At 43.3% G+C, this 26,607-nt stretch overlaps 1 protein-coding gene across 1 annotated transcript; it reads right to left on the reverse strand.

Annotated features, from left to right (window-relative positions):
• Positions 1–12,607: 12,607 nt before the first annotated feature.
• LOC136759435 (cilia- and flagella-associated protein 57-like) lies at positions 12,608–26,337 on the reverse strand. The gene is made up of 22 exons (XM_066714431.1): positions 26,254–26,337; positions 25,577–25,890; positions 25,175–25,434; positions 23,727–23,901; positions 23,268–23,420; positions 22,920–23,059; positions 22,583–22,748; positions 22,237–22,350; positions 21,840–22,052; positions 21,150–21,323; positions 20,777–20,938; positions 20,378–20,533; positions 20,160–20,253; positions 18,459–18,649; positions 17,964–18,137; positions 15,933–16,091; positions 15,197–15,340; positions 14,755–14,871; positions 14,490–14,624; positions 14,017–14,160; positions 13,778–13,907; positions 12,608–13,271 (listed from the first exon to the last, which is right to left on the reverse strand). The coding sequence occupies exons 2-22, from the start codon at positions 25,859–25,861 to the stop codon at positions 13,114–13,116; spliced, it is 3,444 nt and encodes a 1,147-aa protein (XP_066570528.1). The 5' UTR covers positions 25,862–25,890; positions 26,254–26,337; the 3' UTR covers positions 12,608–13,113.
• Positions 26,338–26,607: the final 270 nt, after the last annotated feature.

Below are 26,607 nucleotides of genomic sequence, written 5' to 3' on the forward strand. Positions count from 1 at the left end.
CTCCATTATATCCCATTGCGCTCTGCGTTAAACATTGCATTTATGTGTTTAATATAACTTGAAATGCTTAATCTTTTGAATGTATACTGGCAGATATCGGTCTTTTAAATGCATAATAAGTCAATATAAGCAGATCGTAATCATACAGTTTGTCAGACCATGTCCATCCTTTATTTATAGTATTAGAAAGTGCCTATAACTGTGAATGTACGCATAGTAATGGTAAATTTAAAGCACGTCATGAAGACAATAATAGTTTAACAGAAAGTCCTTAAAAATAGTGCCAAATATTACATTAGAGAGCCCTTCCTTCACAATCCAGCAGAGGATAGTCGAACAAACTATATATATATATATATATATATATATATATATATATATATATATATATATATATATACACTCACCTAAAGGATTATTAGGAACACCTGTTCAATTTCTCATTAATGCAATTATCTAACCAACCAATCACATGGCAGTTGCTTCAATGCATTTAGGGGTGTGGTCCTGGTCAAGACAATCTCCTGAACTCCAAACTGAATGTCTGAATGGGAAAGAAAGGTGATTTAAGCAATTTTGAGCGTGGCATGGTTGTTGGTGCCAGACGGGCCGGTCTGAGTATTTCACAATCTGCTCAGTTACTGGGATTTTCACGCACAACCATTTCTAGGGTTTACAAAGAATGGTGTGAAAAGGGAAAAACATCCAGTATGCGGCAGTCCTGTGGGCGAAAATGCCTTGTTGATGCTAGAGGTCAGAGGAGAATGGGCCGACTGATTCAAGCTGATAGAAGAGCAAATTTGACTGAAATAACCACTCGTTACAACCGAGGTATGCAGCAAAGCATTTGTGAAGCCACAACACGTACAACCTTGAGGCGGATGGGCCACAACAGCAGAAGACCCCACCGGGTACCACTCATCTCCACTACAAATAGGAAAAAGAGGCTCCAATTTGCACAAGCTCACCAAAATTGGACAGTTGAAGACTGGAAAAATGTTGCCTGGTCTGATGAGTCTCGATTTCTGTTGAGACATTCAGATGGTAGAGTCAGAATTTGGCGTAAACAGAATGAGAACATGGATCCATCATGCCTTGTTACCACTGTGCAGGCTGGTGGTGGTGGTGTAATGGTGTGGGGGATGTTTTCTTGGCACACTTTAGGCCCCTTAGTGCCAATTGGGCATCGTTTAAATGCCACGGCCTACCTGAGCATTGTTTCTGACCATGTCCATCCCTTTATGACCACCATGTACCCATCCTCTGATGGCTACTTCCAGCAGGATAATGCACCATGTCACAAAGGTCGAATCATTTCAAATTGGTTTCTTGAACATGACAATGAGTTCATTGTACTAAACTGGCCCCCACAGTCACCAGATCTCAACCCAATAGAGCATCTTTGGGATGTGGTGGAACGGGAGCTTCGTGCCCTGGATGTGCATCCCACAAATCTCCATCAACTGCAAGATGCTATCCTATCAATATGGGCCAACATTTCTAAAGAATGCTTTCAGCACCTTGTTGATTCAATGCCACGTAGAATTAAGGCAGTTCTGAAGGCGAAAGGGGGTCAAACACAGTATTAGTATGGTGTTCCTAATAATCCTTTAGGTGAGTGTATAAAGCTCTGGAAAAAATTAAGAGACCACTTAACATTGATTTCTGAACTTGGAGTGGTCTCTTAATTTTTTCCAGAGCTGTATATAATATCCCATTACCATTAGTGAAATAGTTCTGAAACAATACGATTGAAATGTGAATTCATTATAGCTATGGGATCCACATAACTTTCAATTGAAATGTGTGTATTATATGCTTTTTGGGTGATCCTATAGGTTTTTATTGTTTATATATTTCTAAAATGAATGTGTGACATGAAGTCAATGTAACTGTTTAATTGTTTAATTGTACTGTTATAATACACATTATTAACAAAGTAAATATTCTAACATTAACCCAAATGTATGACTTTGTCTTTGAATGGTTTATCTATTACTTGCTCTTAGGGCAACAGCAAGCACAATATATTACAGTATAGATTGTGAGTATTATAATATATTATATAATATACCAGGAAATATATTTTATCTGTGGCATACTCTACAATATATTTTGCTATGAAGGCTACATATATGGTTAGTATGGCAATATATTTTGAAATATATTTCTCAAAACACATATATTGTAATATATTTCATTTCGTAAGGGTTATCAGTGATGTTTATTAGTATTTTGTGATAAGTGTGCTGAATAAAAAATGTAACGCGTGTTAAACAATGGTGTTTGTATGGATGGATAACTAGATATAAACGTAATTCATGTGTATATAATATTTTATTATCAGGTTATATATATGAGAATTTCAAATGTTGTTACACTTAAACACACACACAAGCACTATTCTATCATTTCTCTGCGTCTATAGTGTTATTCATACACTGTTCTAACATTATTTATCTGATTTGTCTGATTTAGCAATTATGGCAGATCCTAAAATCATGCATTCGGTTACACACCTGGCAATTCTTATTTACATGAAGCTTAAACAAATACATAGGTCTCGTTCTCCTGTTATAACTTTTCACAAACTGCATTACCATGTTGTCATTACTAATTAAGTGCTCCCCGGGTCGGTCGTGCGGATGTGTGTTGATGACGAAACAGACCGGCCTCCTATTGCGGACACCTGACCGTTTGGGGAGCTTATCAGATGGAAACACACCCAGAAAATAGTCTCTTGTGTAAATGTCCTTATTCATGATGGCCCCAATCTGTTGCGTATTCATGACCAGTTTAGTGAAAGTCACAAGGCAATCGTTTTTCAACTGTAGTCGTAAAGCACTTGGCGTCTCATGTTAATTTCAACAATGTTGTCAAAAACAGCATACACTATCATGTTCACAGTGGTTGGTAATGGCTGGGCAAAATGAATTTCTCTCAGGTTCCCTGTTTTTATGAGTGAATAGTGCCCGGTGCACTCTTGATCCATGCTGAGATTGAATGCAAACAGTGTGTAACCTCTGACAAACTCCTTACGGTCCACTACCAGAGGCTTGTCTTTGAGGCGCTTTCCGGCTGTTTCCACCAGGTTAAAGTACCCCCGAACACAGTTATCATTTGCGAAATCCGGTTGTAGTGGTTTAGAGGGGATCTGCTCCCCATCTGCATACAGGGCCAGGAAATTAATATCACAATGTTTAAAGTTGTTTAAAGTGTAACGTCACCGCTGAATGCTGCGTTATCCACAAAACCAATTACTATTATTTTAGGCAATTGGCCCAGAAACACATTTTCCTGGTTGCATACACAACTTCCTCTGGCCAGACTGAACACTTTCATCTGAACCCGATCTACAGGGTATTTTGCATTAGCCACCTGCAGCGCATCGGCATGACCCAACCTGAAAGCGGGGGCCACCCGGACGCTCTTGACAAACAGAGCTGCTGAGACAACCAAGAGTTTTAAATCCTCAGCGTTGCTCATGAGACAGAATGCTTCTCTGTTATGGGTTTCATTTTTATATCAACTCCGTTCAGCATTAATTTGTCTTGAAAAAACATGTATGCATGAATACACTCCAACAATTCCAGTTTTTGGCTTCCTGCTGTATAGGCAGATCTATTTCTGAACCCCAGGTTTGCCCCGTTCAGCGCGGTTACTTCATGTTGACCGTCTGTGTCCTTGACAAAAAGACCTGCTGAGTACTGTGTGTTCATGGTGCTTTCACTATAGTTGAGAATGGATTCTATTATAGCCCTGTACGGATAACAGTTGTTGCTCTGGCTAATAAGTCTGTCCCCGATTGTGATGTTGACCTGACTGAAAAGGGAGGCCACGGGGTAATTTACCAGGCCCACCCGATCATCCTGGGCCAGATCGGTGCCATCGTGCTTAGTTATTTTACAAGTCAGATAGATGACAGTGTTGATCAGACCTAGATAGTATTTGCCGTTTCCAGTGATGTAGAATTCCAGGGGGGCATTGTCAGAGAGCGCTGTGAGGGGCGGCACCTCCACATAGAAGCTCTTCTCAATGCTGGTCTGTGTGGGGGCAAGCTGAAAAAGGTCCAGTTCAGATTTGGTGCACTCCTCAGAACTGCAGTGAATGAAAGCCATGTTTAAAATATATCCCCGCGATGTTGTTTCCTGGAGCTCCACCTTCTTACCATTCCCGTTTCTTTGATGATTGTGTTTCTTCCGTGCAGCCCTTCTTTTAACAGGTGCCGGGGGCCCTGTGAGCCCCAGTGGTGTCGTTCTTTTCCTTTTAATGCCTCTCCTGATATACATTAGTCCCGAGCCCTCCTGTTTCAGAGCATTTATTCTACTGGCCACCGCACTTGTAACCTGCCCGACCACATCTTTATCTATGTTTGTGTCTGCCGATCTGACGTGTGGTTTGACAATTTCTAATCCACGTCTCAGTAAAGGCATAGCTTTTCTGAATAACGATCTAAATATACCAGCTACCCCCGCACCGTATTGTACCAGCATCCCGGCGAAACCGGGGAGGCCGTTACCCGCCTGATACTTGTAGTAGTTCCTGTACATGTGCGGGTCTCCATAGTTCTTAACAATCGTCATGATTTAAAAGTGGTTGTATCTAACAGGTCGGAAATGCAACTTCACTATCACCTTGCCGTATGCAAATGTGACATGTTCGTTCTGATCAGTTTTTATTTAAATGCTGATGGTGTCAAATTGATCCATGCTCAGGGGGGCATAGTGAGGCTTATCATATAACAGCGTAACAAACTTGCCTTCTTCCCCTTTTTTAGGCACACAACGCAGAAGTGTGGCATAGGTGTCACCCACTAGTTAGTGTTCAATTATATCGGTATAAACATACATGTGGTTTAAACCAGCAGTAATATCCGCAGGATGGGGTGATTTTTCCCCCCCTTCTCGGGAATGAACCCCAAGACGTGTGCTATTTGACCCCTGGTAAAAAACAATAGTCGATTCCCCGAAAAACCTCACACTTCTACTAATATAATTGTATTGAAAGTATACCTTGGGCGATGTGGGCACGGCCTTGACAGGATTATTCATGACAATACATCAATGTTTTTATAGTAGCCTTGTGATATTTCATAATACCAGTTTGTATCAGTTGTCTCAGAATGCAATTCAAAGCTCTGTTTCCTGTCAAACGTATTGACAGTCATGGGGTAGTGCATCCCCACCATCCCTACCTCCCATTTAACTGATAGATCGATAGATTTGGCTAGATGATCAGTGAAGTTGGATCTCTTGTTGTTAGGAAATAGTGTCTCCGAGGCATTACTGGTTAAAGTCAGGTAAAATCAGTTTTCACACATTTTTTTGAACCTCTCTTCAACCCCGGGGCTATGTCTTTCACCTCTGAAGCTTTGATCCAACTATTAAATTTAACTCCCCAACCCAGCCATTTGACTAGAACTTGTTTATTCTGGCCACGGCCTCTGGAGTCTAAAATGTTCTGTATACAATAGACTCTGTCACCATTCGGGTTTATCTTTTGTAACTCTTCTGTGTAAAACTGCTGTCATCACCAGCATAATCTTTTAGTTTGTAAATAGGCCTTAATCCAGGCACACATTCTTTGACTATGAATATTTAATCTGTGAATGTCTGCTCATACCCCTTTTCAAATTTCCCTTTTATTCTCGACACCCTCACATGATCACCTTCTTTAAACTTAAATTTTGAAGGTTTGCTTTTCACAAATGACCCATAAACAGTCCTCCACACCCACAGGGCACTGTCAGGGGTGACATCTACTGGACGTTCCTTGACAGTTCTGTGGAATGTGTGATTGTAACTGTGAACCAGATCTGGTAAGACATCCACATACCTAAAAGTGTTCACGGTTGTAAAGTACTTCCACATTTTCGATTTTATAGTCCTATTGAATCTCTCTACCATGCTGGATTCACTTTACTGTTTGTCACAAAATGTACAATTTGGTGTTGCTTGAGAAGACTTTGAAAAACCCTGATTGAGGAACTCTTTCCCCTGATCTGTCTGCAATTTCTTTGGAACGCGCCCTTGGGTGAATATTCTTTTAAAGGCTGTGCACACTTGCTGACCCGTTTTGTTTTTTAACGGTACTGCCCAGGCGTATTTGGACAGCACATCTATGCAGGTTAGAATGTATTTCATACTGTTATTGAACTTTGAGAACTGACCCATTTCCACCAGGTCTGCCTGCCATTGCCAGTCAATGTCTTGTACCAGTGTCAAGTTCCTCTTAAACCGCACCCTCGCCGGTTTGTGCACTGTGTATGTATATTGATCCGATAACCATTGTGAAACAAGTTCTCTTTTTACAGGGTCATCCTCCAAAACTCCCGGCTTTTTTAGGCGTATAATAGATCTCTTTTAATCTCTCTTCATGGTTCATTTTCTCATGACTTATTCATACACCCTTCAACTTAGTAACTTATACTAATTAGTAACACCTGGGTGGCTGAGTGGTTAAGGTGTTGGACATAAGATCCAATGGATGTATGTCTGTGTGGGTTTGAACCCCACTCTGGGTAAATACTTTCTTTATTAAAACTTTTTGTTATCTTTTTTTATTTTAATTTATTTTGCTAACACCGTATCATACCAAACCTAATCATAAAACATATAACCTAAAACAAATTATAATAAGTTTAAACTCTCACACACACACCAGGGTGAGGTTGCGGTGAAACGCTGTCAGATTACAGAAAATTCAAAACCATGCAGACTCACTTCAATCAAATACAGACAGACAGTCATTGGCCAGAAATACAACATCAACAATTGCTATAATCCAACAATGAAGACAGCTCTGAATGAGGACAAATGGACCAAAAGATACACCTATATCTAAAATGCTACAAAACTGAACACATCCCCTTATCCCCAAAACCATACACACCGGATCCCTATCATACTTAGCCATATATTCTGTTTTTAGTTTAGTTACCTGTTTTAACTATATACATATACAAACGTGCCACATGAGAGAACATCTGTCAAACAGAACTGAAGACACTCTTTGAGGGGGCACTTGTTGCAGGAATGGAGAGGCAGTTCTTTGATTAAAATGACTTGGTATAAAGCAATGCTTTCTCTAGCTGCTCTACGACTATCTCTCATTTAGCGTTGCACAAACGGGGCAGCTTCTTCCAAAACATATTTGCGACTCGGCAGTTTATATTTGGGAAAAACTGTTTTCATCATCTTTGTGAACCCATGTGTGTGATGGGGTGGCCGGGAATTGAGGCTCAAAGACAGAACCACAGGTAACAAAAACGACACTTTTATTGAAGAAACACAAAGTAAACTGGCATGAAGGCCAAAACAAAAGTGAACAAAACAAACAGGATGGAAACGGACTTCACTGTGGTATTACAAAACAACACACACACCTTGCTTGCAATCCAAACTCTCTAACCCCTGATGTTTTGTGCACACAAGTATGGTCGTCGCCTAAATTTTATGTTAAAATGTGTGATGGAAAACAGACACTACAATTTGAATTCCATTATCTAACATGTAGGGCAATCAGTCTCCCGAGGTAATTATTGGTCAGTATTAATGACTGACATAAATCATTACATTGTAATGACTGGCTATTTGTAGAAAAGCCTGTCTACATATAACATTATATGGCTCGTCTTAATTGTACAGCAGCAAAACAACAATGTTACATTAGTTTATTGCAGCCACATTATACATTTCCAAAGATTACTTTTAAGAATATACATTTGAATACTGAAAAAATAAAGTCGGCCTGCACACATCCAAATTTAAACACCAGACATGAGTTTTTGAATATCATTAACTTAATTAAAGGCTTTTTAAATAGAAATCGTTCTGCCCATTTCCCTGCAGGCAATATGTTTTATATGAAACTGTTATTCACATGTGTTTAATGTGGAGAAAGACAAACTAAATGCAGCAGTATACACATGGCTAACACATTGGAAATATGTACCGATGGCTTAGCTGCGCTGTGGGAGAGAGCAGCCAGTTCACAATTTATAGTTTATTTTGGTACTTTTATCAATTAAATACATTTAAAATGTAAAATGATTTGAAATGCATACAATACACACAATACAATTATTTGAAACCCATAAGCACACATATATAAGTAGATAACTGTGTGAGAGAAAATTCCAAAGCCACTTTCATGTAGCTTATGAACTGAGACACGTCAATGAATTTTACTCGTAGCCCTTTCATCAATGTCTGACCAGATTTTGATATTGCAGTTGTCAGAAAAAAACACCACAGGTGATGTGAATGGTATTGCGAAGTTATATCAAATATAAAGCTTGGGTAAGAACTGCTGATATGTTTGAAAATTAAACCAGATTTTGCGAGGTGCAGTGAGGTCCTGCACACTTTGTACTGCGTATGTAATGTGCATTTGATATTGATTGTGTTCAGTTAAGTGCCTGCTCTTTTGTACAGGACTGGTAGGTGTGGGTCTAGTCATAAGAACAGTTAGGATCCAATTGGTTAGTAGAGTAAAGCATGTTAAGCTATTCCCACATTCACCGCATTTAACATGACGCACAATTCACCTTGGTTACAATCGGGATTAAGACGTGGTTACGTTTTAAGTACAGTTAACCACCTTAAGCCCTTTCCACATTAAGCGACATTCACATATATGCAGCGCTTAACGTCATACTCGTACTGTTAATGTTACTTAAATATCTCCATACTTTATTGATGGCATTAGGAAGTGTCCAAATATAAACATACAGTTAGAAAAGTAATGTGCTTTACACATGACCATTAAGCTTTTTTCAGCGTTAGGCCTTTTACACTCTCCTGTAAAAATAATGGCACTACAGCAGGATTTTCTTTAATGTCTAAGTACAGATCATGTTGTAATGAATGTCGTCTGTGTTGTCGACGCCACCAGTTTGATGCGCTAAGAACTGAAGGGGGATCTGAAAAGCCAGACAACTAGATCTCCTGCTATACAGCGCACTTTACAGTCCAAATGGCACTGGGACTTTAGGCTACTGGATCGTGCAGGAGACCAGGAGCGGATCAGCATGGTGAGCCAGCCAACAATGGCAAGGGTGCTTGACGTTTTTAAATGGTGGACGTTTTTTCTTATGCTAGAGGCTGCACTGGTGGTGGCACATTGGCAAAGCTAATCATTTTAAAATGCGAATGCCATATACAACACCACGATATAATGCTACATTTCTTTTAGTAGAGTCCATAATATTTTTCTTTTGAATTATTTCTTGTTTGTGAATTTATGTGACCCTCCACCACATCACCAGAAAAATTAAAAATGAGATTATTACATTGTGATTGAGCTGGATCATTTCCTTATAATGATATATCTTGTTAAGATATGTTAATTCCTCACAAAGGTATGACATTTTAAAGTCCCATTACTCGGAATATACAAAATAGAGAAAATTGCTGTTAAAGTTCCCCTGACATTCTCTTTATAAACTCCTTAGCAACATACACTTAAATCCATTCAATGTGCATGTCATTTGGAATACATATTCATGACAATATGATGTAGTTTTAAAATTAAGTGTACCTCAATGGGATTTATATTTTTTTTTGTACAAATGTTTCCAAAATGTAAGTATTGATACTATTAAATACTTTTATTGAAGCATGTGACAGTGTTATATTTTTGTTCACATTAATGGTATAAGTAGTTTGTTTTTTCTGTTTCAAGTAAATACTAGTTTATAAAACATGAATTGTTATCTCATCACACACAGGCAGTATTATAGTTTGGAAGTCCACCTTTGGTCACCAGCTGAAGCTCTGAATTTGGAAAACTTAGAAGATGATCAAATCACATTCCATATGTAATACAAAACTTTAGTTTCTAAAACGATACCTGTACCTTCAAGTGAAACGCACAACCTCTATAGCCTGAATTGTGTATATACACCGATCAGCCATAACATTATGACCACCTGCCTAATATTGTGTAGGTCCCCCTTTTGCCGCCAAAACAGCCCTGACCCGTAAGGCATGGACTCCACTAGACCTCTGAAGGTGTGCTGTGGTATCTGGCACCAAGACGTTAGCGGCAGATCCTTCAAGTCCTGTAAATTGCGAGGTGGGGCCTCCATGGATCGGACTTGTTTGTCCAGCACATCCCACAGATGCTCGATTGGATTGAGATCTGAGGAATTTGGAGGTCAAGTCAACACCTTGAACTCGTGATTCATCAGACCAGGCCACCTTCTTCCATTGCTCCGTGGTCCAGTTCTGATGCTCACGTGCCCATTGTAGATGCTTTCGGCAGTGGACAGGGGTCAGCATGGGCACCCTGACTGGTCTGCGGCTACGCAGCCCCATACGCAACAAACTGCGATGCACTGTGTGTTCTGACACCTTTCTATCAGAACCAGCATTCACTTTTTCAGCAATTTGAGCTACAGTAGCTCGTCTGTTGGATCGGACCACACGGGCCAGCCTTCGCTCCCCACGTGCATCAGTGAGCCTTGGCCGCCCATGACCCTGTCGCCGGTTCACCGCTTTTCCTTCCTTGGACACTTTTGATAGGTACTGAGCACTGCAGACCGGGAACACCCCACAAGAGCTGCAGTTTTGGAGATGCTCTGACCCAGTCGTCTAGCCATCACAATTTGGCCCTTGTCAAAGTCGGTCAGATCCTTACGCTTGCCCATTTTTCCTGCTTCTAACACAATCAACTTCGAGGACAAGATGCTCACTTGCTGCCTAATATATCCCACCCACTGACAGGTGCCATGATGACGAGATTATCAGTGTTATTCACTTCACCTGTCAGTGGGCATAATGTTCTGATCGGTGCATGATAATGCATGTTACCAGCAGATAATAATCCTTGTAAGCACGGGACTATAATGACACGACACTTCACGATTATCTACTTAACCCGTACATACAAATATGACGTATTGTACTGTGGCATGAGGCTGTCCACAACGTTATGCGATGATAATCGATCGACGCATGCTCCGTGCACTTCTCCCGTCAGTCCCACGCTAATGGTCTCGTTTAAATTGAGCAACAGACATTGAGACAAGAGTGATGTAAAGGATGCCGTACATGAAATCAAGATGGAGTCCAAGTTACAATACGAGTATAGCAACACCCCGACTAAAACCGGCATGAACTTACTTGCTCCAGGTGCTGCTGGTACTTGGACAGTTTCAGCTCCAGGTCAGATCAATGCGAGTCCCATCAGAAAGTGCTGCCCTGTCTCAGCAGTGCGCAGTAAACCGCTCTGTGTGATTCTAGCCCCGCAGAGTTGCTTCTCCAGCCCGGCTCTGTGCGCATTGTGAGCCGCTACAGCAGCCCAGCAGCAGCCCAGCAGCCTCCGATATGATCATCTGTGATCATTTGTTCCGCCCCGGGTCCAATGTGTGAGTGTGAGCGGAGCGGCCTGCGGCCACGGCAGCGCAGAGCACTTTCCCCTGATCACAGGTTGGCTCCGCCGATGGGAGGGTTTGCTCATCTGCTCCTGTCCTTTATTTCCCCAGCGCGTCCCACCGGCGCAGCTCTGCGCTGCTATCAAAAGGGATTTGTTGTCTTCATCTCGGAAGGAGGAAATCCAAAGATGTTGCCTTTGCATCCTGTTTGGCCAGCATTGTTGAGGTTGTGTTCAGTGTGTCTCTGCTTTTATATATGGATGCATGTGTGCTGCGACGGAAGGTAACATCATTTTCTGACGGATGTATGTATGTATGTATGTATGTATGTATGTATGTATGGCCATTCCCGTCTGTTAGGAACTGGTTCTGGCGCAGCACACATGCATCCATATATAAAGCAGAGACCCCACACTCCCATGACTGCGCGGAGTTAACGGCATCCTTTTCTAAGCATTGCTTTGCACCTTGGAAACCTCTTTTATTTTCACCCGATAGGACTGTCATCGAAAGAAAAGTACCTTGAGTCAGGGACAGGGGGGAGGCATCTGATAAAACAGGACAGTTTCAAAAAGTTATGAAGAGCAGAAGATACCGCTCCGCTCACACTCACACATTGGACCCGGGGCGGAACAAATGATCACAGATGATCATATCGGAGGCTGCTGGGCTGCTGCTGGGCTGCTGTAGCGGCTCACAATGCGCACAGAGCCGGGCTGGAGAAGCAACTCTGCGGGGCTAGAATCACACAGAGCGGTTTACTGCGCACTGCTGAGACAGGGCAGCACTTTCTGATGGGACTCGCATTGATCTGACCTGGAGCTGAAACTGTCCAAGTACCAGCAGCACCTGGAGCAAGTAAGTTCATGCCGGTTTTAGTCGGGGTGTTGCTATACTCGTATTGTAACTTGGACTCCATCTTGATTTCATGTACGGCATCCTTTACATCACTCTTGTCTCAATGTCTGTTGCTCAATTTAAACGAGACCATTAGCGTGGGACTGACGGGAGAAGTGCACGGAGCATGCGTCGATCGATTATCATCGCATAACGTTGTGGACAGCCTCATGCCACAGTACAATACGTCATATTTGTATGTACGGGTTAAGTAGATAATCGTGAAGTGTCGTGTCATTATAGTCCCGTGCTTACAAGGATTATTATCTGCTGGTAACATGCATTATCATATATACACAATTCAGGCTACAGAGGTTGTGCGTTTCACTTGAAGGTACAGGTATCGTTTTAGAAACTAAGGTTTTGTATTACATACGGAATGTGATGTGATCGTCATATAAGTTTTCCAAATTCAGAGCTTCAGCTGGTGACCTAAGGTGGACTTCCAAACTATAATACTGCCTGTGTGTGATGAGATAACAGTTCATGTTTTATAAACTAGTATTAAAACAGAAAAACATACTACTCATACCATTAATGTGAACCAAAATATCACAACAATATAACAATTACAAGGATTATAAAGAAACTAACATGCATTATCATATATACACACTTTAGAGGTTGTGGGTTAGTCCTGGTGGATTTGTGTGATGTGTTATTGATTGGCGTTAATTGGCAAGTGAGAACAGATCACCTGTCTGGATGGTATCACCCCTCTGCACGGTGCACAAACCCTATGAATATCTGGCCCTGGGTATATAGAGTTGTATGCTGTTATTGTCTGTTGAATATGCAGCGGTGGGCTGTGCAGCAGGGCGCAGGGGCTGCCCGCTCTCTCAGAGGGTGAGGACTGGGAGTTTGTATCCGTACGGGGGCCACTGAGTGTGGCTGTCACCCTGGGCATTGATCTCCTGTCGCAGGTGCTGGATCCCCCCATACCGCAGGTCAAAGATCGTCTCGGTCACCGCACTGGGTGAACCGTCAGCAGGGACCACTGCGCAAAACAAACATACATATAACAAATATTATCTCTAAGTAGTTCAGACGTTACTTCTTTAAATACCATATTAAAAGTGTTTTCCTGTTGTTGTTTTTAATGATTAAATTAGTAAAACAAACAAGAAAACAAATGTAGATTAATGCACATTACAATTATGTACTTTCCTACAGAGACAATCCCACTACATTATGCTCAGGTCAGTTTAAAAACATTATTTATTAAGTCAGGAAAAAGGTGTGTTTTTTTTCCCCTGCCCCCCAAGGAAATGAAAATACCTTGCAGTGCCATTATAAAGTTTAATGCTCGATTCGTCCTTCCTGTTGTTAATATTGGCTCTGAGTATTAGCTGGAATAAAGCTGACACCCAGTGGTAGAAAATAACGCTGCTCTCCCCAGCTGATGATAACTCTTACTTTGTGAAGCCAAGGACACTTCCCAGTTAAGCAGAGAGAGCAGGCTTTTGAGTAAATGGGACAGAAAACGATCACACAAAAATGTACCTCTGAGCTCCGTGCAACTCTGCTTCTTCCTGTTCAACTCCGTGGTAGCTTTCTTGTCATGAAGCGGAGTCTGAACCAGCTTTAGCTCACATCTCAAGTTATTGATCTCCTGGATGAGGGAGGCGTTTTCCTGCACAAACACAAGCCAATATGTAAATAGATAAACCATGTTTGTTTATCCAACAGAAAAGCAGTCCATGACGTTACAGTGAGGAAGTGGCCAGTGACCCCAGTCTGACCTGAACGCTCTTGGTGTTTTGGGCTCTGTGGTTCTCCGAGTCCTTGGCCAGCTGCTTCTTCAGCATGGCCACATTAATCTCCATGTGCTCTCTCTGGTGGGCGGACTCTCGCTGGACATCGGCATCCATTCCCACGATTTCCACCTGGAATAGACCGCGAGCATTAAGTTGTTTATCAGAAGCCTTGATCGATGGCAAATTTGAGGGAGAGATGGAAAGTTTGAAAATGGCACAATATTTCTGCACTGTCAATACCCAGTTTGATATCAAATTAAAATGTTCTCAATGACTTTCTTGCGATCTAACTATGTTCAGATAAAAATGCTGAAGGGATTCTGAGGTGTGTTTAGGGACGCATCATCAGATGTCTGAGCTTCCTCTCATTGCTTGCAACTCATACATGATACATCCACACATCTCTGCTCCTGAACTTGGGTTTGTGGCTGCTGTGAGTTGATGTACGAGGCTCTCACCACATCGGACAGCTGAACGTATTTGTGGTACATCTCTTGAATGGTGCGTTTCAGTTTCCTGGGCTCCTGAATGAAACCCACGCAGTTGTGCAGGTCAGTTTTAAACCTCTTCACCTCTGCCTGCAGATCTCGAACCTGGAGCAGGGAGAAAGCATTTAAACAGCAGAAAAACCCTACACAGCATTGACATTCACAAAGAACATACAGAGAAGATCCACAGGTGTGGGCTCGGCCCGAGAGGTCCACTCCCGGAAGAGAGACGTACCCTCTGCTTCTCCTTTTTCATCTCCTTTTCCATAGTCTTGAGTTTCAGATTGAGCGCCGTGACGTCCAGTTTCAGATGATAATTTCTCTTGTTGAAGCTCCGCAATTCGACATCCATCTGACAAGAAACACCACATCGTTACCGGGACCTTCTTTGTTTCTACGCAATTCGGATTTCTGTTTATTGAAAGCTTCTTTAACAAAAAAAATATATATATACACACACATTCCATTAAAGCATATTCTAGAGTAGCTAACATTGTCCAGGTGTTCCAGCTCTGCAATTGCTCAGTCCCTTAAGTTCACTACCTTTTGTGTATCGATTACCCGTCACAATAATAAGAGGGAGCGACGGATGACAGGACCCGTGAAACCCACAGGAACTGATCACATTTTTCTGAACTCCGTTCTTGGCAGTGTGGCAAAGTGACCCTTTTCTTTACCTCCTGTTTCTGCTCTTTCATGTCCCAGATAGCTTTCTGTGTTGGTTCAATCTGTTCTTTCAGCTCTTTAATTTTATACTCCAGCACATACTTTAATTGATCCAGCGACTGGATTTTATTCTTCAGTTCCCCGATGCACTTCTCCTGAAGACACAAACAAGGTCTCGTTTTAGTCTCCCCAGAAGATACTCGTTCGAATGGCCACTCAAACTGGGGTGTTTTGAATGTCATGAGGTAATTACTGGGTTGAAATCATGGTTAACATGGTTTGAATGTTGTTTTGCTTAATCCAGATGTCTGATCTGATTTACTTAAAATGTTTTCCTAATTATATACATATTTAGGAAATATAAATATGATTCCAACTATACTTTAAATTCATGATTTGAAATTGTTAACCAATAGTCTTTGGGATGCTTAGCATACCGTTTCCAAAGGTGTCTTGGGGGCAATCGTTTCATAGTCAGCAGCTGTGACACTTAGTCCTGAGTAATAAATGAAGACTGACCACACAAAAACTGTGAACAAAGAGTTGGTTTGGGAGCCATCTGCGAGTTTCATAGCGTTTCATATAATCTGTCATTGCCTTTTGGGTTTGAAATCTTTCCCACACCATCATACATTTCCCAGAGCTCCGCAGCAGTGGTGGCTTGGCAAATTTACACCAAGCAATCTACAGTGTGCCGCTCACTACAACTTTATTTTCTTGTTGCTATAACTTTTGTGAAGATCTTACCTTCTCCTTAATTGTCACGTCTCTCTCTTGGATTTTTCTCTCAAGAATCAGAATGTCCTTGTCCCGGAATGTGATGACCTCCCGGAGTTTCTGATTATCTGTTTGAAGGTTGTCGATATCCTCCATCCCCTCAGTGACCTTCTTCTGCAGGCTGCTGACCTGATTGTCCAAACAAGAGGGGCAGAGACAACTTGGAGTTCACAGATGTTTCCATACAAATATGCAGTAATTATCCATTGTATGAACCGTCCTGTTGTGCCTACTACAGACTGTATTTGTTTTGAAATGTGTGTATAAAGCTCCATTCACACTGACATTCACATTGCCGGCAATGTTTGCCTGCTTTTTTCCCGTTGCCCCCATTCACACTGGGTTTGAATGCCAGAAAATTGCCGGCAAGGATGCATTCACACAGGAAACAGAGACTGCCGGCAAGAGCTCTGGGGCCATGGGGACAAAACACTACAGAAGCATATGGATCTGTAGAGCAGACCCGGACCGGCACTCTGGACGTGTCTGTACAAGTGCGATCATCTCCCCGTTTAAAGGTATGGCAGTAGCAGTAAAATACTCAGAGATGGATATTTAGGAGACGTCACACTACTGTATTATATATGTTTATATAGGCAAACCAATCACCATTCTGCAGTGCAACTCTGATTATAATATTGTCAAATATAGTAACCTATTGTTGTGTTCAATAACTGCATACAGTGTGTTTAAATAGACAGTTGGATGCGGTCACTATTCAGACTGTTGTCATAGATTGTGAAAATTAATTGCTTTGCTGGTCAGATCCGTGAACGCGCCCATGTATTATTTGGTTGTATAATGTGTTAGACTACTGCATGTAGTAACTTTATTGCCGTCATTATTATTATGATTTATTTATTGGCAGACGCCCTTATCCAAGGCGACTTACAAATAAGAGCAATACCAAGTGCAAAAATACAGTACAGTTCAAAGCATAATGCAACTTACAAATTCCAATTTACACACGTGTATAGGAAATATACAGTAAACAATACAATGTAGTCATATGTATTTGTTATTGTACGCGTTATGCTGCCATTTCTTATATGCATTAATCATGTCAAATGTAAATATCCGGTGTTTTATTAATACAAAAGGAACCGAGCTCACTTGATTATTGCAATATGATCAGAGTCCTGAGAAAACACAGAAGTGAATCACGAAAATGAACCCGAGTTAGTTTCCAAGCAATCTAAGCATGTTCGTACACAAGACAAGTGTGAACAGCGAGCACACTGACTGATGCATTGTTTCAAAGCAAACGAACCGTACTGATTTAGTTTTGAAACAAACCAGGTGTGAGGGGGTAACACATTTGCCTATACAGAGATATTATGTATGACTTATTGGTATATAGTGCATTACAATAGTTATCATTACATACGCCAACCTGTTGGTTCATCAATAACACTCAGAATTGCTGCAACTATATTATCTTCAACCTCCGCCATTTCTAACAACCCGGTGCGTTTCTCGTTACGGTCACAAGTTCTTGTTCAAAGGTGGCTTAACCTTTGTGTTGTTGTCTCAATAATGCGCCCCTATTCTGACTGGATATGGCAGTTAGCTGATGCAATACATCGACACACAAGGACTTGACGCTGAATTTGCCGGCAATCATTTTCCTGCTCCATTCACGCAGACTCGTTGCCAGCAAATTAGACTTCCCTTGCCGGAAAATTCCCAGCAACCATTTGCCGGCAATAACCCATTCACACAGACCTTGCTGGCAACAAAATGCCGGCAATTGTTTCAGTGTGAATGGGGTTTTAGGTGGGCCGTGATGCACTGTAGGCCGAGGAAGGAATCAGACAGAAGGTCTTGTCAGCACATGGTTGAGGGCCAGGCTTTGCTCTGCTGCCAGTTACCATTACTCATTATGATCCAGTTGGGAGGATTTGATTTAATTTTTGCACTTATGTTGTAAGTCGCCCTGGATAAGGGCGTCTGCCAAGAAATAAAAATAATAATAATAATAATAATAATTTACTTCCTCACCTTTGCCTTCATACTCCCAGTATCTCTCTTCAGTTGTAAGTTGGTGTCCTTCATGTCCTGGATCAGTGTCTCACAGGTGGAGCGAATTTGCATTATCTCGCTGTCTGCATCTTCTTCCACCGTCTTCTTGAACTCCATGAACTGGCATTCCTTCTGCTGCAACTCTTCCTGACACTGTGGGAGACAGGACGGGGGACCGAGACTGGGGAGGTGAGCTGGAACCCCTCTAACAAGTGCATCTTAATGGGGAATTAAACAATCGGTCACTAAACCTGGCTAATCACACTGAGGGATCCTGCTGTTTGTGGCCCATGAAGGTCAGATCAGACAAGGTTTTCCATTTCTTTAAAATCTTGCTGCCTTTTCTATTTATTTTTGCATCAGATTTGGGATATAATGTTCTGCACACCAAGGATCCTCACATTTCCCCAACACCACCCTTCTTATGCGAATCCGTTTCTCTCATTCCGACGGTCCCCAAGTCCCCAAGGTCACCTGCTTGAGCATCTGCAGTTTCTCCTGTAGCTTGGCCTCATAGTGCCCCGTCATCTCCTCCAGCACCTTAGTCTTGCTGTGCTCCATCAAGTGCAGCTGTTTCATGAAGTCCGTCTCCATGCGCTTGGACTTCACCCGCTGGTCGTCGTTCTGTTCATACGACTGGATCAACATCTTAGTTTTGGAAGACTCTGCGAGAGACAGAAAGGGAGCCAGGATCTATCAGGAGATTCAATGGGTTCTTCTTCAGCTCCTCAGCCAACATGATTATATATATTCTGTATCAAGTTTATACGTCATTTTCCTTTAGCAGCGTTGGTGTCTGCTCTGAAAGACAAACTTCTGCACTACAGCTACCCTATAACACGCTTCAGCACCAATAGTCTTGGCTGTCATCAGTGACATAAGGAAATACACTCACCTAAAGGATTATTAGGAACACCATACTAATACTGTGTTTGACCCCCTTTCGCCTTCAGAACTGCCTTAATTCTACGTGGCATTGATTCAACAAGGTGCTGAAAGCATTCTTTAGAAATGTTGGCCCATATTGATAGGATAGCATCTTGCAGTTGATGGAGATTTGTGGGATGCACATCCAGGGCACGAAGCTCCCGTTCTGTGGGGGCCAGTTTAGTACAGTGAACTCATTGTCATGTTCAAGAAACCAATTTGAAATGATTCGACCTTTGTGACATGGTGCATTATCCTGCTGGAAGTAGCCATCAGGGGATGGGTACATGGTGGTCATAAAGGGATGGACATGGTCAGAAACAATGCTCAGGTAGGCCGTGGCATTTAAACGATGCCCAATTGGCACTAAGGGGCCTAAAGTGTGCCAAGAAAACATCCCCCACACCATTACACCACCACCACCAGCCTGCACAGTGGTAACAAGGCATGATGGATCCATGTTCTCATTCTGTTTACGCCAAATTCTGACTCTACCATCTGAATGTCTCAACAGAAATCGAGACTCATCAGACCAGGCAACATTTTTCCAGTCTTCAACTGTCCAATTTTGGTGAGCTTGTGCAAATTGTAGCCTCTTTTTCCTATTTGTAGTGGAGATGAGTGGTACCCGGTGGGGTCTTCTGCTGTTGTAGCCCATCCGCCTCAAGGTTGTACGTGTTGTGGCTTCACAAATGCTTTGCTGCATACCTCGGTTGTAACGAGTGGTTATTTCAGTCAAAGTTGCTCTTCTATCAGCTTGAATCAGTCGGCCCATTCTCCTCTGACCTCTAGCATCAACAAGGCATTTTCGTCCACAGGACTGCCGCATACTGGATGTTTTTCCCTTTTCACACCATTCTTTGTAAACCCTAGAAATGGTTGTGCGTGAAAATCCCAGTAACTGAGCAGATTGTGAAATACTCAGACCGGCCCGTCTGGCACCAACAACCATGCCACGCTCAAAATTGCTTAAATCACCTTTCTTTCCCATTCAGACATTCAGTTTGGAGTTCAGGAGATTGTCTTGACCAGGACCACACCCCTAAATGCATTGAAGCAACTGCCATGTGATTGGTTGGTTAGATAATTGCATTAATGAGAAATTGAACAGGTCTTCCTAATAATCCTTTAGGTGAGTGTATGCAAGAAATGGATTACTAAACATCATTTTGATGTACTGAATATGGATAAAGGCATATCCCAGTCACCTCTATGATGTATCCACATTGGTGAATAGTTTTATATTACCTAAATCTTGCAGCTCCTTAGAATGTTTTTCCATCAGTTCGGCCGTCGCCTCCTCATGAGTCAGTGCCTGTTTCTCCATCTCACGTCTGAGGACCTTTGGGGAGAAAGACATCCAATCAGAAAAGTGATGGATCTTATTTCTATGCATTTCAACAGCCATGGTCATTTTAGTGCTGCTGCAGAGACCACCACAGGAACAGGCCCCAGTGCCAGCTCACCTGGTTCTTTGTCTTCAGGGACTCCACCTCCTGAATGAAATTCTGCGTCAGCTTCTTAATTTTGTCATTGTTGTTCTTGTCCTGCAGTTGCAATTGGCACTGGTTCTCCCTTTTCACATTCTCCACTTTCATCTTCAGCTCCAGAATGACCTGTTTCTGCAGATTGTGGAGAGAGAGCAGTTAAAGCAAAAACCATGCAAGGCGTTCTCCTTCGATTTCTTTTTCTTCTGTCCGTTAGTTTGCGATACAAGCAGAGGCCTGGTCTCCACATACTAAACAGCTCTAGAAAAAGAGTTGTGCAAGGTGATATTCAGATGGACTGACAAGCAAAAGCAACAAAGCCAGCCCAAACCAAAACCCAGCCAAAGCCATTCAACAGCATAGTTGTGCTATCTTTACCTTCTCCTCCAGGTCAGATTTGGTGATGAGGACCTCCTTGGTATAGCAAGCCCACGTGTCCCATTTCAGGCCTCGCCCTTCCATGTCATTGATCTTCCAGACAAGCAAGCACCCGTCCTCCGAGCTGGTCAGCAAGAACTGGTCATCGTGCGTGATGGCCATCTGAAAACACCCCCGCCAGCAGCATGGGACAAGCCAAGCAAGTTCTGTCATTAATATGTTAGGATTTCTTCTTTTGTCATTGAAGGTCATTGGACTTCTCCTTTACAGGTTTGTGCAAAAAGTTTACAGCCTTCCATTATGCTCTTAATACAAATAAATCATCATAGTAATAGGCTCCAGTCATTAATATTAACATAGAAAGGAAGGGAACCTTTGTCACGGGCGCTGCATGAGCCTGGTATTCAACCCAGTCTTTCTGTACAGGCAAGGGGTACTTGATGGCCCTTATAGTGCCGGTAGATGTGCCAGCGAACAGCATTCGCCCGGAGCGGGACATCACTACATTGGTGTAGGGCACCCCGTGCGACTGCATCTCACGCAGGATCTGTAAAAGCAAGGGAAGGGGTTTCATTCCTGCACTTCTGTTCACAACAAAGCAGACAACAACGTGTATTTATCATTCGTGACTAAGTTTTCTGCTTAGGAAGCAACCGTGGCATACACATGAGCTGTACACTTCAGCGCCGCTTTGAACAACGATAACAGAAATAGTGCCTGAGTCAACACGGCCAGGTATTGATCTATTTATGGCAGCTGTTAACAATAGAGGCGCTGATTTTGTTTCACAGCTCTCAGTGGCCAAGAATAACGTCAAGAGAGCCTCATACACCTTTCCCCGTTTATTTTCTTTCACTTCAGAAAAAAATTATGTTTTTCCAATAAATGGAAATGACTGCTGCCTTCTCTTCCATTTTAACCCCCATCCCCCAACATAAAAAGAGGAGAGCCCTGTGGAAATGACTGATTAACAACCACACAATAAATAAGGACAAAAATAAATGCCTCTACATCCGTTCTTCTCCACAGACACTTATTATTCATATAATACTCTGACACACACCTGAGAGTCTGTGATCTCTTTCAGGGTACAGTCTGTGCCCACAGCGAAGACGGTCTTGGAGTCCGGTGAGAGGGTGACTCCGGTGTAACTGCAGGACTTCAGCACGCTATCTGACTCCCGTTTGCTGGTGAGCGTGTTCCACTCGTAGACAGCGCCGTCCATCCCACACGACACCAGCCGGCTGTCATCCTTGCTCCACTCGATGGCACGCACCTGAGGGGCAGGTAGGAAGGACAAATCAGTGAATCTCCCAGGTCTACGGCCAGCTGGCAGTTAAAACCTTATGTATTGATTGACATGATATGGGAGGGTTTCCCCTTAACTATAACTGGGGTTAGCAAGCTGCTCTGTTCCACAATGACAGCATGCTACAGGCCGTGGCTCACGCCCTTCTTACCTTGCCTCTGTGGCCCTGGAGGGTCTGCGTGTTCTCGAAGGTGGTGGTCGAGAAGAGGTGGATGACGTTCCCGTTGGCCGCTGCGAACATGTGGCCGCCGTGACTGAAAGCGACCTGGGGAGGGAAGAGGCGAGTCTGGCTTTAAAACCCAATGGGTAAATGAAGAAAACAGCTGTCTGACTTCCCTCAGGTGCCTGTTAGATACAACAGTGAGAAGGGGTAGGGATTCTGCATTTTACAGAAAAAGACAAAACACACAAAACAAATCTATTCTTTCTGAAGAGACAGCCAACCAGACATCCGCTCCTGACTGAGGCGGCTCTTTCGTTGGCTGTCCTGCACTCACCTCTCGGCACTTGTGCATGTTAAACTCCCTGAAGGTCTGGATGTCATCAATGAGAAGATTCATCAGCAGCAGTTTATCTGAGAACCCCACCAGGACGTAGAGGCCGGAGGGGTGCAGTGCGATGCTGTAGGCTTCCTCGTTGAATTCCTTGTAGAGTTCTAAGTCACTGGCGGACAAAAACAGCTGATGAACACAAATAAAAAACTTTTGCTGCACTCTTACACTGTACTTTATAGAGTTACTCATTATACTCGTCAGGTTATTTTCATAGTAGTATGAGTTTCCAGCAGCCACAGTGAATACATTACCTCTCCAGATCTATCATCACTGGACTTACTTGGTCTCGTAGTTCCAGATCCGCACCGAGCGGTCCAGGGAGCAGGTGGCGACAAGGGGTTTACGGATGCAGATGGACAGGCCGGTGATGGGGCCAGAGTGAAAGGAGTGGGACAGGAGCTCGAAATGCACCAGCTCCTCCTGCGAAAGAAACACATGGCACGCATTGAGTACCTCTTCACCTGGGGGTGTGAAGCACAACCTCACACAACAGAAGGTCTGTATAAGGAACACATTCTGTTTAGGGCTCAGGATATGAAAACACGACCTACGTCTTTCAATAACTGCTAGAAACATCAGATCAGAAAACTTTGACATTGTAGCCTGCATGGCAGTTCATCTCCAGCACCTTGCTCATCTCTGCAGAGGAGAGAGTGAAGCTGTAGAGCTGTCCCCGGTCCGTGCTGGCAATCAGGATCTCCTCCGAGGGGCTGAAACACAGCGTGGCAATCTCCTGCTGCTCAGCATTGCTCGGGTCATTGCTGCACTGGTCCTGGGGAATCTGGGGAGAGATGCACCAACGCGGTCACTACGCTGCCTGGGGAGCTACAGAGAGGCCAGATTCTTATACCATCCCTCCATACCGGAGCACGGGAGTGCTGTAAGAGACTAAATGGATGAGAACTCTGAGTCTTTCTGTTGGCTCGTTGGAAAGAAGACAAAAGGAGTCTGTAACAGGTCTAATATCCTAATTATTATTTCGAACAGTATTTTCATGGTAAAGGCATCAAGACGAAACAAGGTTCTGCTTCTCTAAAGGGTGTAAGATGTCTTTAAGGAAAAAGACCAACAGCAAATACTCTCTCACCCGGATCACCCTGGTTTTCCTGTAGCGCTCCTTCCCCTCTGTCTTCTCAAACAGACAGACAGTCCCCGGCCCAGTGGCACATGCAAAGCCCTTGACATAGGTAGCAATGGCAGATATGCGATACAGGGCATCAGAGACGGGCTCGTCCACATGTTTCCTCCGCGATCTAGAAAACCTACAGAAGACTGCAAGTCAAAAAACAACAAACAAAAAAACTGCACAGAGGAACATGATTGTTTATGACTTGTAAGCTTGTTTGTTGCTAAATGTAAGCAAACATAAAACATGAGGCAAGACGGAGATACAGGAATGTCTGTACAAAGCAATGCAGGTTCAAAGAAAGAAATATACACCGATCAGCCATAACATTATGACCACCTGCCTAATATTGTGTAGGTCCCCCTTTTGCAGCCAAAACAGCCCTGACCCGTCGAGGCATGGACTCCACTAGACCTCTGAAGGTATGCTGTGGTATCTGGCACCAAGACGTTAGCAGCAGATCCTTTAAGTCCTGTAAGTTGCGAGGTGGGGCCTCCATGGATCGGACTTGTTTGTCCAGCACATCCCACAGATGCTTGATTGGATTGAGATCTGAGGAATTTGGAGGCCAAGTCAACACCTTGAACTTGTGATTCATCAGACCAGGCCACCTTCTTCCATTGCTCCGTGGTCCAGTTCTAATGCTCAAGTGCCCATTGTAGGCGCTTTCTGCAGTGGACAGGGGTCAGCATGGGCACCCTGACTGGTCTGCGGCTACACAGCCCATATGCAACAAATTGCGATGCACTGTTTGTTCTGACACCTTTCTATCAGAACCAGCATTAACTTTATCAGCATTCGAGCTACAGTAGCTCGTCTGTTGGATCGGACCACATGGGCCAGCCTTCGCTCCCCACGTGCATCAGTGAGCCTTGGCCGCCCATGACCCTGTCGCCAGTTCACCGCTTTTCCTTCCTTGGACCACTTTTGATAGGTACTGATCACTGCAGACCGGTAACACCCCACAAGAGCTGCAGTTTTGGAGATGCTCTGACCCAGTCGTCTAGCCATCACAACTTGGCCCTTGCCAAAGTCGCTCAGATCCTTACTCTTGCCCATTTTCTAACACATCAACTTTGAGGACAAAATGTTCACTTGCTGCCGAATATATCCCACCCACTGACAGGTGCCATGATAACAAGATCATCAGTGTTATTCACTTCACCTGACAGTGGCCATAATGTTATAGATGATCGGTGTATATCTAGACTCAAAGATATATAAACACCTCCATCAGTCCTCAGTCTTGAAGAGCACATACAGGTCATATGTGATTGTGTCTTCAGTGCAGAAAGATGATTTGAGACTTTACTTGCACCGATAAACTGCTCCTCAGACCTCAAAGACCATGAGAGTGATCTGTGTTACCTATATAAGCAGTACATCAGTGTATATGGTCTGTAGGGTACCTGTGGCTGTCTCTGGTGGTGGGCTTCGGAGCCACGCTCATCTCGCAGCGCAGATCTCCACCCTCCATCATCAGGAGCCTCCCGGTCTCCGTGCCGAGGATGACTTGCTTGTGTGACAGCCAGGTGTGGGACAGGACGTTGCCCACATCCAGCTTCTGGCTGTTGGACTGTTTGAAGGCTCCCTCTGCGTAGTGGAACAGCTTGAACACCCCCCTGCCACTGACACAGATCTGCGTGTTGTTCTGAGGGTTAAAGCTAACCTGTGGGTTGGGGGGGTGGGGAGGGAGGGAGGGAGAGAGAGAGAGAGAGAGAGAGAGAGAGAGGCGTATGTTTTAAAAAAAACAACCGTAGGAGCAGTTTGGTGCAGCTGCAGACATTACCCGATAACGCTTTGCTCGGTACCTGATAGACAGGACTGGTCGTGATGCTGGTCTTCACCGAGGCCATCACCTTGTGCTTCTCCCACATCCAGTAGTAGAGGGTCCAGTCTGGGGCCCCCGACTGGCCGATAAGGTACTTAGAGTCCGGGGAGAAGGCCAGGGAGACGAACTCCTGCGTTGGGAAGTCCCCGGCACTCAGGACCTTCTTTTTCTGGTGCTGCTCGTGTTTTAGGTCATACACGGTGATGGTGCCCTTGTCCCCCATCTCAGACACGGCCAGGTAGCGTCGGTTGGGGCTGATGGCCATGGCCTTCGTGCCCTGACTTCTCTCCGTGCCTGTTGTAGGGGGTTTTAGTTATTTTTTTACTTGTTAAATATTGACCATCAATAAAATGTAATCAAGCTTTCCTCATGAATGTTATGATGCAGAGCAAATGGGACAAAGGTGCTACAATGACATAGAGGGCCCTATTCTAAAAGCTTTTACACTCACTAGGTTTACAGACGACATTTTTATTTTTCCGTTGAGGGAAACAAACAAAGCATGAAAGAAGTGGTGAAGTCACATAAATCAAAGTCAATTAAATGTTAATTTCGTACCATTGGGAGTTTGCTTTTCACTTCTTAAAAGAAGGGGGAGTCAAATATAACATGATGTTAAATTGTATAGTATTTAATTTATGAGCACGAAACGGTTACCTGGAATGATCTTCTGTTGTTTCTCATTGATGTTGTAGAGAACACAGTTGTTTCCTGATGGGTAGATGACCGTTTTCTCATCGGAGAAACATAGGTTGTTAGTCACCCCCTTGTGGACGCCAAAGATGTGGTGAGGCTGAACCACAGGCACTGACTTGACCTGTGGAGAAAATGAAGAACAATCATGACAATCTATATTTTGCAGTTAAATTCAGACAATGTGTATGCTGTCTGTATCTAAACATCAGATTTTTACAAATGTGCCCCTGTTTAGATTTAAAAAACATGTTACTCCAGTATATGCAAATCACAGGGAAAGTTTACTGCTACTACATATACCACATTGAAGAAGGA

The sequence above is a fragment of the Amia ocellicauda genome, chromosome 9, assembly GCF_036373705.1.
Source record: "Amia ocellicauda isolate fAmiCal2 chromosome 9, fAmiCal2.hap1, whole genome shotgun sequence".
NCBI lineage: Eukaryota > Metazoa > Chordata > Actinopteri > Amiiformes > Amiidae > Amia > Amia ocellicauda.